Below are 17,257 nucleotides of genomic sequence, written 5' to 3'. Positions count from 1 at the left end.
CCAAACCCACATGTTCCTGTGTGAAAAAGTGTTTGCCCCCCCCCCCCCCCCCCCCATGTTAAAACATAACTGTGGTTTATCACACCAGTTCAGTTTCTCTAGCCACACCCAGGCCTGATTACTGCCACACCTGTTCGCAAACAAGAAATCACTTAAATAGGACCTGCCTGACAAAGTGAAGTAGACCAAAAGCTCCTCAAAAGCTACACATCATGTTGAGATCCAAAGAAATTCAGGAACAAATGAGAAAGAAAGTAATTGAGATCGATCAGTCTGGAAAAGGTTATAAAGCCATTTCTAAAGCTTTGGGACTCCAGCGAACCACAGTGAGAGCCATTATCCACAAATGGCGAAAACATGGAACAGTGGTGGTCCCAGGAGTGGCTGGCCGACCAAAATTACCCCAAGAGCGCATCGACGACTCATCCAAGAGGTCACAAAAGACCCCACAACAACATCTAAAGAAATGCAGGCCTCACTTGCCTCAGTTGGTCAGTGTTCATGACTCCACCATAAGAAAGAGACTGGGCAAAAATGGCCTGCATGGCAGAGTTCCAAGACGAAAACCGCTGCTGAGCAAAAAGAACATAAAGGCTCGTCTCAGTTTTGCCAGAAAACATCTTGATGATCCCCAAGACTTTGGGGAAAATACTCTGTGGACTGACGAGACAAAAGTTTAACTTTTTGGAAGGTGTGTGTCCCATTACATCTGGCATAAAAGTAACACAGCATTTCAGAAAAAGAACATCATACCAACAGTAAAATATGGTGGTGGTAGTGTGATGGTCTGGGGCTGTTTTGCTGCTTCAGGAACTGGAAGACTTGCTGTGATAAATGGAACCATGAATTCAGCTGTCTACCAAAAAATCCTGAAGGACAATGGCCGGCCATCTGTTCGTGACCTCAAGCTGAAGCTAACTTGGGTTCTGCAGCAGGACAATGATCCAAAACACACCAGCAAATCCACCTCTGAATGGCTGAAGAAAAACAAAATGAAGACTTTGGAGTGGCCTAGTCAAAGTCCTGACCTGAATCCTATTGAGATGCTGTGGCATGACCTTAAAAAGGCGGTTCATGCTCGAAAACCCTCCAATGTGGCTGAATTACAACAATTCTGCCAAGATGAGTGGGCCAAAATTCCTCCACAGCGCTGTAACAGACTCATTGCAAGTTATCGCAAACGCTTGATTGCAGTTGTTGCTGCTAAGGGTGGCCCAACCAGTTATTAGGTTTAGGGGGCAAGCACTTTTTCACACAGGGCCATGTGGGTTTGGATTTTGTTTTGAATGAAAAAACTTCATTCAAAAACCGCATGTTGTGTTTACTTGTTATCTTTGATTAATATTTAAATTTGTTTGATGATCTGAAACATTAAAGTGTGACAAACATGCAAAAAAAAAAAAAAATCAGGAAGGGGGCCAACACTTTTTCACACCACTGTAATTTAGGTACATTCTGTACTAATACAAGCAGTTTTAAGACTGTCTAAACTGTGTTTCCAGAGAAATCAAACTGTGAGGAGGTAATGACGGGATTAGGAGTAAATTTACGGCAGTCTGGAGCAAGATCTTGTGGATAAACCCTTTTAAAAGTCTGGTCGAAGAGGTCTGCCCAGCCACTGTTGTCTCCTTCAGAGAGATGGACATCGATGAGAGTCAACATAAGACAATCATACAAAACACACATACACACAAGTTAATATAAACATAAACATTTCTGCCATTGAATTTTGCATTAATGTTCTCAATTATATAGATAACCGTTTTATTTTATTTTTTTATTCCATTTGGAAGATACAATTCACACACACACATACACAAATTAAAAGTAATTTAAGAGTCTGAAAGGTGTTTGAAAATGTCAGAAAACATTTGAATTATACTTTATAGTTGTGATAAAGCCCTTGTGATCACTCAGAAATGCATTAAATAAAGATAAGCTACAAGTGAGATGTCTGTATTTCTAAACAGCTCTGACCACAGTTGTCCTCGTCAGCTCCGTTGGGACAGTCGTTTTGGCCGTTACAGTGCAGAACCTGTGGCAGACAGATGCTCACATTGCCACATGGAAAGTGACCCAGCGGACAGTCTTCTGAAGGGCTGCGCTCCAGACCTGCTGCAGGGACAAAATACAAGAACACGCTTAGGAATCAGATGCTTATTCTTCTTTATGAATTGCTTTCAAAGTTAAGGTAATATGCAATCAAATAATCAAGGTGTCCTTCAGATGTAAATATGCAGTCGGGTTGTCTAAGTGCAGTAATTTTCTCTTTCTTTTTATCCTCCCGAGACCTTGATCATGTCTTATGTGATTATAGATCCATTTTTACATTTTCAAATCAGTACTTAATGATATTGTAGTTCATTAAGGATACTGAGGCTTTTAAGGCTTTATTTGAAACATGAACAACGCAATCTGTACCAATTATGAGATATGAAGTGATACAAGCCAGACAGTGCTAATCTCCGAACACACATCCAAATGCTTCGGGAAAAGGGACCAACTGTGATTATGTTAAAAATAAACCCATTTCCTTTGAGTGTTAGATAATAAAGACTCTTACTCCTCTATATGTGGCAGCACATTCTTCAGAGACAAGAATAGTAGGCTGGAATATTCATATGAGCAATCCGTGCAGATCTGTAATGCAAATTATTTTTGGCAGCAATAAGGTGCATCGTGGTAAGGAAGAAGAAAATACAGAGGTGAGAGAAAGAGAAACTGAGATCTGCTTTCTTATAGGATTCAAACATATTTATTAGGCAAAAGTGAATTTTAAAGAATGATGTAGATATATAATGAATTTAGTGAGGGTGATTTTTCTTTGACCTCTGTAACATGTCTTGTAACTGTCTGTGCTGTACGTGTCTTGGAATGCCTTCAATGAGAATTGAGTGTTCGAGACATTGTGCCATTTGTGAAAGAAGCCAAGCACAAGAAAAAGACATCAGCTTGCGCTCTCATATTAAGGGTTCTTTTACTATACTGATCCTAAGAATCAATATCAGTATAGACTTAAATTCTCATTGTGTTAATACTATCAAACATATTTGGCTTTAGTTTGGTTGGAAGTTTACTCAACCATTTTGAAGAAATGTCATTCAGAATACACTCTGTAAAATAAAGTTTCCAAAAGGGTGTTTTTGCAGCGATGCATGCCACAGAAGAACCATTTTGGGTTCCACACAAAACCTTTCACTAAACAATCCTTACACTCTAAAAAATGCTGGGTTAAATATAACCCAGTGCTGAGTAAATATTGGACAGAACACATGCTGGGTTGTTTTCAACCAACAGTTGGGTTAATTGTTTAACCCAACCTTCTGGGCAGTAACCCAACCACTGGGTTGTATTTAACCCAGCATTTTTTAGAGTGTAGAAGAACCATGGTTTACCCTTTGTCAACATTAAAGAACCTTTTGTGCAATGGAAAGGTTTTGATGGATGTTGGAACCATTAACGGCAATAAAGAACCTTATTTTTTGGAATGTAGTCTGTTCCTCAAGAGCATAACAGAAACACTGGCCTAATTTACAGCAGTATTGCCAAGAAAAGTATTTATACATTAAAGGCCATTGCACACTGAGTCCGAATTCTTCGTCCGAAATTTTCGCACGTTGAAAAATAAATACGACCTCACGTTTTGTCAATCACGTTTGCACACTGCCTCCGAAATTTTCGTCCGTCAAAAAAAAATTCGGATCGGGTTCGATTTTTTGCATTTTTCGCATCCCTATAAAGCATTTTGAGATGCTTTGAGAAGGTGTTTTGACCATTCAGAGCCACCGTACAAGCGAAAGCCAAAATCCAAAATAGTGTCAGACAAATTAATACACTTCGTCTTGCAGCACAGAGCACTTTATGACAAACAAATTGCTGAATACAAAGATACAGAATATATAAGAACTGCTGTAGCCTATGTTTTTATGCCTGGCGCGCACCTTTCTGATGCCGCAGTTTGTTGTGTGTGTGTGTGTGTCTGTGGGCGTATCAATACCTCAGACAGTCTCTGTTCAGGATCAATTGGTTCACAGAAATTGGTGGTCTTTTTAATATGTGGATTCAGTATCGCTAGCAAAGTATCAAACTGAGGCACTGACGTCCTGAAATAAACTTTGAATCTCTCGGGATAATCCCGCAGCTCTTTCATAAGGAGGTGGAACTCTCCTTCCTCTCTGCGCAATCTAAGGATTGGATGGACCCAATATTTCCTTTTTCTTTTTTAAAAAAGAGAGCGGACAACAAAATCATCCTCACTGCTTGAAGACATTTTGTATAGTTTTGCGAATTTTTTCGCAACGGATTAATTAAAACGCATCGGACTCAGTGTGCAAGGTCTCTGTGCGTGACGAATTTTTAAGATTGCGAATGCGAAAAAACGCATGCGACAATTTCGGACTCAGTGTGCAGAGACCTTAAATGTAAACGCTATGCTCTGGCGTACTGTATTTCATATTATTGACTGACAAAGACTATTCAATTTTATTGAAAACAGTTGAATTCAAAGCAAATTTGGTAGCGTATTTATGTTATTCAATGGCTTTTTGATGGAATCCCATCAAACCTAAGCCCTTGAACTGTCTCCTCATGCAAAATAGTTTGAAATATACAGCTGTTCCTCAAGAGCTAGAATGACTGGCCCAATTTACAGCAATATTAAAAATAGTGTTAACGATTATTTGTGACCCTGGACCACAAAACCAGTCTTAAGTCGTTGGGGTATATTTGTAGCAATAGCCAAAAATACATTGTATGGGTCAAAATTATTGATTTTTCTTTTATGCCAACAATCATTAGGATATTAAGTAAAGCTCAAGTTCCATGAAGATATTTTGTAAATTTCCTACTGTAAATATATCAAAACTTAATTTTTGATTAGTAATATGCATTGTTAAGAACTTCATTTGGACAACTTTAAAGGCAATTGTTTTGCACCCTCAGATTCCAGATTTTCAAATAGTTGTATCTCTGCCAAATATGGTCCTATCATAACAAACCATACATCAACGGAAAGCTTATTTATTCAGCTTTCAGATTATGTATGAATCACAATTTCGAAAAATTTACCCTTATGACTGGTTTTGTGGTCCAGGGTCACATTTAAGATTGTTGATCAATATAGGCTGCATTTAATATTACTGATGGTCAAGATTTCTCAATACGTTTCTTTATAAATTAAAACCAAGGTTTATAAAACATGACACTTATCAAACCTCTCAAACTCCAGATCTAAATTTTGGATTTCAGTGCCTCAGGTGTAACAAGATGTTTTAATGTGGTACAGTAATTTACATTTTCCCATTAGTACTGAAGGAATATTTAGCTTCAGTGTAAAAAAAAAAAAAAAAAAGTTTAATCATTATAATATCTTTGCTTCCAGTCAGCTTGATTTTACTCACCATTAATGAAATATAAAGTGGTTGAAAAAGTACAAAGAACTCATCACTGCAAGTCTAGCACCACTTACCTACAAATATCACATTTAAGTATGACTGGATTTGATAAGGTCATGTTTTATATAAAATGTCGTTAAATGGATCTATAATATGGTCATGAATAAGATATTTATGATCCAATAATATGAAATGTAGCCTATAGCCTTTAATATAAATATATAACATCAAAGAAGCAATTTAAGTTTTACATTGTAGTAGGTTAATTCTATTCCTATAAAATCTAGTCCTAAATACACGAAATAAGATCATTTTTTTCAAAGATAACCCATATGCTTTACTGAAATGCATCGTTTCTTACCTTTGGTTGTTGTTATTGATATAGTGAACAATATCCATGTCAAATATAAATCCGATGTATTAACGGTAACAGCTGATGAATAAATCGACCTCATTGTGGCGTCGTGCCAGTCGTAGCTACATCCACATGAGTGTAATTACATTTTATCCAAACACTGAGCTAAAAAAAAAAATCCTAAAATATCTGTCTAGACAGCTTTTTTTCCAAGTGAACGTTGTAACTGTGTTGATAAGAAAGAATAAAGACAAGAGCGCGTTACTGGATCACGAGGTTCCCGCGCAATTCAAGAGCACAAAAGCGACTGTATCTCATCGTAGAGTGAGTTTAGGGCAGTACAGGTAGAAGCAAGTCACATCTTACAGCTACTGAACAAAGTTTGTCCAGCAGGAGAGAGAGAGAGAGAGAGAGATGTGCGTCAGACTCATCCTCTTCTTTTGTGGTTGCTATGGAACCTGTTGTCGGTTGCATTAACTAGTCTTATATGTTGTCACAACAGATATCTATCTATCTATCTATCTTGCTGTGAAAAGGTTTTCAACCCCTTCCTGTTTTTTGCATATTTTTCACACTTAAAAGATTCATATCATCAAACAAATTTTAATATTACACAAAGATAATGCAAGTAAATACAAAATGCTGTTTTTATATTATGATTTCATTTATTAAGGTAAAAAAAAAAAGCTGTCAAATCTACCTGGCCCTACGAAAAATTAATTGCCCCCTCCTGTTAAATCATGAAAGAACTGTGATTAAACACATTATTTCAGAAAGCTGAGTTAAATTTCACTAGCCAAACCCAGGCCTGATTACTGCCAGACCTGTTGAATCAAGAAATCACTTAAATAGAACCTGTCTGACAAAGTGAAGCATGCTTAAAGAGCAACACATCATGCCGCGATCTAAAGAAATTCAAGAACAGATGAGAAACAAAACAGTTGACATGTATCAGTCTGGAAAGGGTTATAAAGCCATTTCTAAGGCTTTGGGACTCCAGCAAACCGCCATTATCCACAAAATGGAGAAAACTTGGAACAGTGCTGAACCTTCCTAGGAGTGGCCTACCAAAATTACTCCAAGAGCGCAACGACGAATCATCCAGGAAGTCATAAAAGAACCCAGAACAACATCTAAAGAACTGCAGGCATCACTTGCCTAAATTAAGGTCAGTGTTCATGATTCAACAATAAGAAAGAGACTGGGCAAAAATGGCATCCATGGGAGAGTTCTAAGGCAAAAGCCACTGCTGACCAAAAAGAACACAAAAGGCTTGTCTCCCATTTGCCCAAAAATATCTGGATTATCCCCAAGACTTTTGGGCAAATATTCTGTGGACTGATGAGACAAAAGTTGAGCTTTTTGGAAGGTGTGTGTCCCGTTACATCTGGCTTAAAACCAACACAGCATTTCATAAAAAGAACATCATACCAACAGTAAAATATGGTGGTGGTAGTGTGATGGTCTGGGGCTGATTTGCAGCTTCAGGACCTGGATGACTTGCCATAATTGATGGAACCATGAATTCTGCACTCTATCAGAAAATCCTGAAAGAGAATGTCTGGCCATCGGTTTGTGACCTCAAACTCAAGTGCACTTGGGTTATGCAGCAGGACAATGATCCCAAACTCACCAGCAAGTCCACCTCTGAATGGCTCGAGAAAAACAAAATTAAGGTTTTGGAGTGGCCAAATCAAAGTCCAGGTTTAAATCCAATTGAGATGCTATGGCTTGACCTTAAACAGTCCATTCATGCTAAAACCCTCCAATGTGACTGAATTAAAATAATTCTACAAAGAAGAGTGGGCCAAAATTCCTCCAAAGCGATGTGAAAGGCTCATTGCCAGTTATCGCAAACGCTTGACTGGAGTTGTTGCTGCAAAGGGTGGAACAACCAGTTATTAGATTTAGGGGGCAATTACTTTTTTATGTAATGCCAGGCAGGTTTGGACAGCTTTTTCCCTTAATAAATAAAATAATTATTTCAAAACCACATTTTGTATTTACTTGGGTTATCTTTGTGTAATATTAAAATTTGTTTGAGGGAACAGGAAGGGGGCAAAAACTTTTTCACACCACTGTATCTACCTATCCATCCATCCATTTTATCTAAAATTTGTAATCAGCATTTCATTGAAGTTTTGACAGTTACATATAAAAGATAGTTAACCCCAAAATGAAAATTCTGTCATTAAATACTCACCGTTGTTCCAAACCCATAACTTCATTCATTTTCAGAAGGCAAATTAAGCTATTTTTGATGAAATACAAGAGCTCTCTGACCGTCCATAGACAGCAAGGGTACTACCTCGGTCAAAGCACATAAATGTAGTAAGGCCATCGGTAAAAAAGTCCATGTGACTTAAGTGGTTCCACAATTCTTCTCCTCTGCCTCACCCTACCGCCATTATGGAGAGTATCATGACGCATACACATACTTTCCTCTGCACGTAAACAAGGTGTGTTGTACGTCAGCAGCACCACACGCATACGTTGTGATACTCTTCTTCGTAAAACAAGTGCTGTCACATGGACTGTTTTAACAATATCCTTACGTTTCTGTGCGTACCCTTGCTGTCTATGGACCGTCAGAGAGCTCTCGGATTTCATCACAAATATCTTAATTTGTGTGCCGAAGATGAATAAAGGGCTTGGTTTGGAATGACATGAGGGTGAGTATTTAATGACAGAATTTTAATTTTCGGGTGAACTATCCCTTTAAATATCCTAAAATCTAAATGACCATAACTGCAGGCTGATTTTAGTCTGAACCACCTGTCTGACCGTGCAAATGCTGTTTGGGAAAACAGCCATCATTAGGTGTATAAAATATACAGTTGACCTTTAAAATGCATGTTTTATCTCAGTGAATAATCAATTAGAGGGGACATTGGATGAAAAATTCAATTTTGCATGGTGTTTGAACCTAAATGCGTCTTGGCAGTGTGTGTACACAACCACCCTATAATGACAAAAATCCACCCAGTTCTTTTTTTTTAATCCCCACAAATCATAAGCACTTTCTCAGAACAAGCTGTTCAAAGATTCTGGGCGAAGTGACGTCCCACGACTGAACACTGGAGTTTTATCACAGACCTGCCCTGAGTGAGCTGTAAACAGTCTGTCATTGTTTTGACGCTAGAGCAGATGTAGACAAGAATGTCTCCTAAGCTATTGAGGTGTTCTGTTGTTGGATGTAATAATGAACATAGCAGTCGTCATTTACTTACGACATTTGAGCCGCTGAAGATGCAGTGGATTACTTTTGTTTTTGAAGGGAATGTGCCCCCCGATCAACCTAAATGCGTTTATGTTCTCAAGAATCATTCGTGATCCAGCTTCACCTACAGAAGAGGTGAGTATAAGTTTTTTTTTTTTTCTAATGAATCTTTTAAAATGGCCTTTCCTAATAATGTGCTAGCTAGCAAGTTCCGCGATGAAGGAAGAGGGAAGAGAAGGGGTGGGGTGAGCAGTAGCTCATTATCATTTAAAGGGACATGCACTGAAACAGGTCGCTGTCAACAGAGCTGTTTTTAACAAGTTAAAAAGGTTGTTGTTTTACACTACCATAGAGAAATTTTAACCAAAGTATGTTATAGACGTTTCATGAAGACCATATAGAATCATACAACTTGTGAAAAATGGGCATCTGATGTCCCCTTTAAGATGCTCATCACCATGGAAACATCATCTGACATTTACAGTACATCAGCCAAGAACATCATCATTACCTTTCAGACAATAATGTTCCTCATAGTGACCCATAATAAGCATTTTTTACTATTTCTATCTCTGTGCACCAATGTGGGCCTAAAATAACCACACTACAAAATAACACTACAGCTTCATGACAGTCTTATTAGTTATGAGATGCAGCTGGTTTTGTGTTTAATATTGAAATCAGGACACTGCAAAAACAGATTTAAGGCAACAGGATTTGAAGTTTATCATAAATTCCAATATTATAATTCACAAATAATTCCATTCTTTTAGAAAACAAATGTGTTTAAAAATAAACCTACAAATAACCTTGAATAGGTTGTGATAAGACATGTTTCTCCAACAAACATTTAAGACATGCGACTCCCAGGAAAACACAGTTAAGGACATTCATACAGACCAGAAGGCACCCTTCCATTCAGGTTTGTGCAAGATTCACTATATAGAAAACATAAGAATAATGAAGGACGCAATGATGACACTGACTAGATGCATACATTACTACTCTCACACACAAACACAGACACTATAATTCATCCTTAGTGCTTTTCTGTAGTCCTTCTGTGTGTTTGTCATTCTTCAACCACTTGTTGAACACCGCAATAGGGTCTATGTTCCAATGTTTGTGGAATGAAATAGGGGTCTGGTGGGCCAAAAACTCCTTTGCGTAATCTTCTGGACGAGCCTGAGACAGAATTCGAAAATAAGGGAGAGATAGGATTAGTGTTACTGAATGAAACTACATGTGTTCCTAACCTCCTGTTATTTGGTACATTAAAAGAAACCCTGAAAAAGAACATCTTCGCATACATTGGTAAAGTGACATTTTCATTTAAAAATGTGATGTGAGGTTTGACTGAACTCAAATTGGTCTTAGAAAAGTAGTTGAAGTCTGTGCTAAATTAAAGTTTGGTTATACAGCACTGCTTAAGACCTTTAGTGACACAACCACTGTATATCAGTTTGATATACAGAGCATATCAGTACTGCTTCTTACAGGGCAATGAGGAAGATGAGTTTAGAAATGATAGACAAGGCAATGTTATAAGCAATTATTTCTTTTCCAGGAATAACTCAGAATGAACATGTCTGGACAACTTTCTTTCTATCTGCAAAGATCAGAACTTTTATTTAATAATGGAGTCCAAGAAATACACAGAAACTTGTATTATGTCTTAAAAATTATATAAAAATATTTTTTAAAAATGCACAAGATCATCGTTCACACAAATGTGAAGTTTAAAAATCAGACATGATATCACCAAATCAAACTGAGCTGTCTAATCATATCTGCTACACTGAAAAATGGAAAACAAATGACTCTGGTGTTGGGATACTTGTTGTGCTGCCTAGACTTTTTGTCCCTTTTAATTAGTGGACAAAACACCATGGGACAGCATTGCGTGCCGGCAGTAGGACAGGGCAAGTCTTCATGTACTGAATGAGTCTGTGTATGTCCCCATATTTCAAAAGGCTTATAAATCATACAGAATGAGTTTTTTTGAGAAAGTAAAAATGCACAAAGTTTCCTGTAAGTGTTAGGTTTAGGTGTAGGGTTGGTGTAGGGCGACAGAAAATATGGTTTGTACAGTATAAAAACAATAGAAGTCTATGGAAAGTCCCCAGAATTCACAAAAACAAACCTGTGTGTGTGTGTGTGTGTACCTGGTGGAAGAGGGGACTGTGTGTGACAGGAACTCGTAGAGCATTGAAACACATGCCCAAAACCATGTCATCAGGAGCATCGTTACTGTAGCACTTACAGCCGCTGGCCAACAGCTGGACCACAGCCTCTCGACTGAATACCATCCTGTACGAGACACAACACAGCAGCATTGAATACTCGACTTCTCCAGTGCAGGATGCCAAAAACAATTGAATACACCTTTATTGAGTGCTGTGATACGGAATATTGATTTGTCTTTGCAGGGTTTGTGAATCCCACACAAGATGTACTAACCAAAGTAATTTACGGTAAGCTCATTTCTGCAGGAACTGGTTCCAAATATTAGCAAATTGCACACCATGTGGGCATTTATCTGTAGGGGTCCAAATTAGAGAGCTCAGTTTGCAATTGTGGTTCGTGCACTTTGTCGTCACCTCTGTCATGGCAGTGGATTTTAACATTACTGATAACTGTTTGTATTTACACCAAATTGTGTATTTACACCAATAGGTATGTGAAGACGTCATAGGGACAAGATTATGTTTTTTTTTATAGTAAACAGCTAGATAAATCAAAAAGAGTTAAGTGATTTTCAACCTTTTTGATTTGAAGACCTAGAGCTACACAATATTTGAAGGCCCACCATACTGGATAGTTTCTTTGATATTTCTGCTGCATTTATGATAATGATGCTTGTTTTCATATTTTTCTTATTAACGGAAACTGGGAATGCTGATATATTTGATTAAACATGATTAGGTTTGCGATTCCATATGATTCAAGAATGTTTTCAATAAAAAAAATAATAGTTCTTAAGGGGAAAAATTAAAATGATTTCAGCTTACACCTTGATTTTTTTTTTTTTGTAAGTTTTCATTTTAATTTTTCCATAAAAAAATGGTTATAAAATCATTGCTGTGAATCTTATTTTATTTTTACTAGGGCTGTCAACGTTCATGCGTTAACACATGCGATTAATTGCGTTAATATTTTTTTAACGCAAATTAATCGTTTGATCAGGTTTGACCCCAACTTCTTGCCATCGTCGCAGCGTGGAAGGTAATCTATGCCTGCGTCCCAATGTGCACACTATCTATCCTAAATTCGATGTGGTATTACTAATTTTTAATACCATTTAGGACAGATATGCACATTGGGACGCAGGGATTGTGTGATTATGAGGCGATGGGCTAGACAAAAGTGAAGCGAACGCGGAGAGGGAGAGCGAGTGTGTCCGAGAGAGAGAGAGAGTGCGCGAGAGATATGTATACTCATATGTGATAAGGGTACAGCAAACCAGTGTTGCCAGGGTCGCGGTTTTCCTGCACAATTGGGCTATTTTGAGAATACAATCGCGAGAAAAATGACAGAGACGTGGGTTGCGTTTTTTTGGCCTACTTTTATAATGTACCGCGGCTGCACAAAGAGTACACATGTGATCGCGAAAGGAAGTTATTACAAACACTCAATGGTGGTTTAAAGTGAGTTCTGAGTAAAAGCGCACTATTAATCTCATAAATTGTTTTATGTAGCATGATGCTAATGCTAGCTCTAATGCACCTGCCAAACAAGTTCAATTCTTCTTCATAATGCATTTTGTCATAATACTTCATGTAAGGTCGCAAGAAAATGTTTTGTTGCATTTATTTAGAAATACTTTTGATAATAGTTGGGTAAATGTATACTGGGATTGAAGCGATGTGACTTGATAAATGTTTTATTGCCAGAATAAAGGCTGACAATGGCTGAAAAAAAAAAGAATAATAAGGATTATGTCGGAGGTGTGAAAGATTCCGTTTCCTTAAAGGTGCCATAGAATGCATTGATACAGTATTTTAAATTGTTCTCTGATATCTACACAGAAGGTATGTGGCTTAAGTAAGGGCAAAAAATCTCCAGAAACGATTTTACATGTCCATTTACAACCCTAGGATTTCTCCCTAGAATGAAACGGTCTGTTATTGGCTTATTTGGCAGGGTCATGAATAATAATGAGCTCTGCTCTGATTGGCTGTTTCACAGTACGGCTCATCAGCAAGAAGGAAGCACAGGGAGGAAAATATATGATATATATATTTTTTAAAGTTTTTAAACATTAACTTTGAGTGTTCAACAAAGGTAATCTAAATGTAAAAATAGAGGAAAAAAGCATGCATAATAAAATATCCAATATCAATTAATTAAAACATCTCTTTCTCTTTCTCTCAGCTGATTAATGATTCATTTTAATTTATACAAAAGTGTCCAATATAACTCACCTTGTTGCTATAAATGTGTTTGGGACACATTGTTACATCGAATAATGTCAAAGGCTGTTTTCACCATGAAGCAGATACTCACCCCCCACCACCAGTGATGTAACTGTATCCTCCCTGACCCAGTCCATACCCATAGCGCTCTCCCAGACACACCGGCTCACTGGAGTCATAGCAGCTCAGCAAGGCCTGCAGTCTGGGCAAGCTGTGAGAACCAAATACATTATGCCAACCACTAACATGTAATTGGTGCAACACGACAGATTCCTTGTAAAATCATTTTCCAGAAAAAAGGCATATGTTGTCTAAATGTACACAAACTGACAGCCGACTAGCCTTACCTTATAAGCGTATCATCATCTACAATCAACAGCCAGTTGGTATTAGGCACATGACTGCTCAAAAATCTCCTCAAGATAGCGAATGTTTTCCCACAGTGACCTGCAAGCAGATAAAAGTACTTAATGTGTTGGAAACATTTACCAGACACTTTTGTCCAAAGCGACTTACAAATGAAGCAATCAAAATCAACAAAAGAGCAATGATACGCAAGTGCTATAACAAGTCTCAGTTAGCTTAACGTAGTACATGTAACAAGGGATTTTTTTAATTATATAATAAAAAGAAAACAAATAGAATAGAAAAAGAAAAGAGCAAGCTAGTGTTAGAGGCCTTTTTTGCTTTTGTTAATTGTATAATAAATAAAAAAAGAAAATTAATAGATTGAACAGAAAAATAATTTTAAAGAAAACAAGCAGTTAGTCAATGAATAAAGTGCAAGTCTAAAAGGGGACCTTTTTTTTTTTTTTAAGAAAATAATTAGAATAGAGAGTGCTAGAGTTAGAGGGTCAAATAAAGATGGAAGAGATGTGTTTTTAGCCAATTCTTGAAGATGGCTAAGGACTCAATGCCTTGAATTTTATGCTATTGGTAGCCAGTGCAAATTGATAAACAGAGGTGTAACGTGCATTCTTTTCAGCAAATTAAAAATTAATCTTGCTGCCAGATTAATTGTAAAGGTTTGATAGAACTGGTTGGAAGACCTGCTAAGAGAGCATTGCAATAGTCCAGCCTGGAAAGAACAAGAGCTTGAACAAGGAGTTGTGAAGCATGTTCCGAAAGAAAGGGCCTGATTTCTTGATGTTGAATAAAGCAAATCTGCAGGACCGGACAATGTGCAATGTGGTCTGAGAAAGTCAGCTGATCATCAATCGTAACTCCAAGGTTTCTGGCTGTTTTTGAAGGAGTTATGGTTGATGTGCCTAACTGGATGGTGAAATTGTGATGAAACGATGGGTTTGCTGGAACCATAAGCAGTTCTGTTTTGCCAAGGTTGAGTTGAAGGTGATGGTCCTTCATCCAGCAAGAAATGCTGAGATGCAAGCAGCTATCGTCGGACCATCAGGATGGAATGAGAGGTAGAGTTGAGTGTCATCAGCATAGAAGTGATATGAAACGTCATGTTTCTGAATGACAGCACCTAGTGATGCCATGTAGACAGAGAAGTGAAGTGGTCCAAGAACCGAGCTCTGAGACACCCCAGTGGTTAGATATTGCGACTTGGACACCTCACCTTTCCAAGCTACCTTGAAGGACCTATCTGAGAGGTAAGACTCAAACCATTGGAGTGCAGTTCCTGAGATGCCCTTTGCCAATAGGATTGACAGGAGGATCTGGTGGTTAACAGTGTCAAAAGCAGCGGACAGATCCAGCAAGGTAAGTATTGAAGATCTGGAATCCAAAATCTTGGTTGAAAGTCCACTTCTGAATCCAGACTGGTTGCTGCTGAAGAGGTTGTTCTATGTGAGAAAGGTACAAGAAAAGTCAGCAAGCACCTTTCAAAACATAATCTCTTCAAAACTATGTTCTTCAAATCCAGCTACCTTGTATTTTTTAATACCCAGAGGCGAGTTAACTTTGTCTGATTTTGCTGAGAGCTTTACAATTCAGCCCTCCACCGCTGTCATTCAGCTGCCCGAAGAAACTGTCCATCCACAGCCTGAATGGGAAATGGAATGAGAACAGAATGCTATATCTCCATTATGTACCTTTCGGAAAAGTACAGCAGACATGATGTGATATTAGTGAGTATGTGAGGAAAATGTTTTCCTAAGCAAACTATCAGATTGTGATATTGAATAGAGAATGTGCACCATCAGGAGAAGGGAAGATCCTAAAGGAACTGTAGTCATAGTAGAATGAAGAAACTGCACTGGTGACAATAGTGCCAGAAAGGCACAAAAGCATCAGAGACAATGAAGTCTAAGGGAAGCGAGCAGAACAGGATGTGCCTCCTTCAGACTTCATAGGGAGAACAGGACCCTCTTCACAACAAATATCACACCCTGTAGTGTGCTGACCCGTCAGATAGCCTGCAGCCACCAGTTAAAATCTCTCGTAAAACAGCGATGAGGGGAACAAGAAGCAGCCGTCCCGAGGTGTGACAGTGTGTATATCGGGACTGGGAAAAAACAGAGATGACTCCTTTTCAGTTTGAGTGTGAATTTGAATTTAATTTGAACTGGAATGAAAGGAACAATTATTTACTGAACTGCATATCAAAGAAATTAAAAGCTTTACTTCCACCAAGGTCCAAATCAAATGCAAATATTAATTAAAGTAAATATTATATTATTATTAAATTATTTATATATTCATAAAAAGAAAATTAATAAGCAAATAATAAACAATTTATAAATTTTGATTAATTTTAACACTGATTATTTGCCTATGTGTTTGTACAAAACCACACATAAATAAACACGTGTATATGAGGGAAAAAAATATATATATGGGGAAAAAATTATTTGATCCCCTGCTGATTTTGTACATTTGCCCACTGACAAAGAAATTATAAGTATAATTTTAATGGTAGGTTTATTTGAACAGTGAGAGACAGAACAACAACAAAAAAAAAAAAATCCAGAAAAACTCATTTAAAAAAAGTCATAAATTGATTTGCCTTTCTCTTAAAGGGAGTGCTCCTAATGTCAGCTTGTTACCTGTATAAAATACATCTGTCCACAGAAGCAATCAATCAATCAGATTCCAAACTCTCCACCATGGCCAAGACCAAAGAGCTGTCCAAGGATATCAGGAACAAGATTGTAGACCTACACAAGGCTGGAATGGGCTACAAGGCCATCGCCAAGCAGCTTGGTGAGAAGGTGCCAACAGTTGGTGCGATTATTCGCAAATGGAAGAAACACAAAATAACTGTCAATCTCCCTCAGACTGGAGCTTCATGCAAGATCTCACCTCGTGGAGTTTCAATGATCATGAGAACGTTGAGGAATCAGCCCAGAACTACACGGCAGGATCTTGTCAATGATCTCAAGGCAGCTGGGACCATAGTCACAAAGACAACAATTGGTAACACACTACGCCATGAAGGACTGAAATCCTGCAGAACCCACAAAGTCCCCCTGCTCAAGAAAGCACATGTATAGGCCAGTCTGAAGTTTGCAAGTGATTCAGAGGAAAACTGGGTGAAAGTGTTGTGGTCAGATGAGACCAAAATCGCGCTCTTTGTCATCAACTCAAATAGCTGTGTTTGGAGGAGGAGGAATGCTGCCTATGACCCCAAGAACACCATCCCCACCGTCAAACATGGAGGTGGAAACATTATGCTTTGGGGGTGTTTTTCTGCTAAGGGGACAGGATAACTGCACTGCATCAAAGGGACGATGGACATGGCCATGTACCGTCAGGGCCAGGGCATTGAAAATGGGCCATGGATGTCTGTTCCAGCATGACAATGACCCAAAATACACGGCCAAGGCAACAAAGGAGTGGCTCAAGAAGAAGCACATTAAGGTCCTGGAGTAGCCTAGTCAATCTCCAGACCTTAATCCCATTGAAAATCTGT

General features: G+C 38.1%; 1 protein-coding gene across 1 annotated transcript in view; it reads right to left on the bottom strand.

Moving 5' to 3' along the window:
* Positions 1–9,382: 9,382 nt before the first annotated feature.
* The window catches only part of LOC306851337 (beta-1,3-glucosyltransferase-like), a 116,069-nt gene continuing 108,194 nt past the window's right edge, over positions 9,383–17,257 (bottom strand). Inside the window, exons 12-15 of the mRNA XM_079387498.1 lie at positions 13,731–13,830; positions 13,475–13,594; positions 11,134–11,278; positions 9,383–10,153 (exon numbers count right to left, since the gene is read on the bottom strand). Of these exons, the coding sequence (XP_079243624.1) occupies positions 9,995–10,153; positions 11,134–11,278; positions 13,475–13,594; positions 13,731–13,830 (524 nt within the window). The 3' untranslated portion in view covers positions 9,383–9,994. The remainder of the gene's footprint in view (positions 10,154–11,133; positions 11,279–13,474; positions 13,595–13,730; positions 13,831–17,257) is intronic.

This window comes from Barbus barbus (assembly GCF_936440315.1).
Source record: "Barbus barbus genome assembly, chromosome: 31".
Taxonomy (NCBI): domain Eukaryota; kingdom Metazoa; phylum Chordata; class Actinopteri; order Cypriniformes; family Cyprinidae; genus Barbus; species Barbus barbus.
Note: the sequence above shows the minus strand (reverse complement) of the source record. Positions and strands in the feature narration are given on the sequence as shown.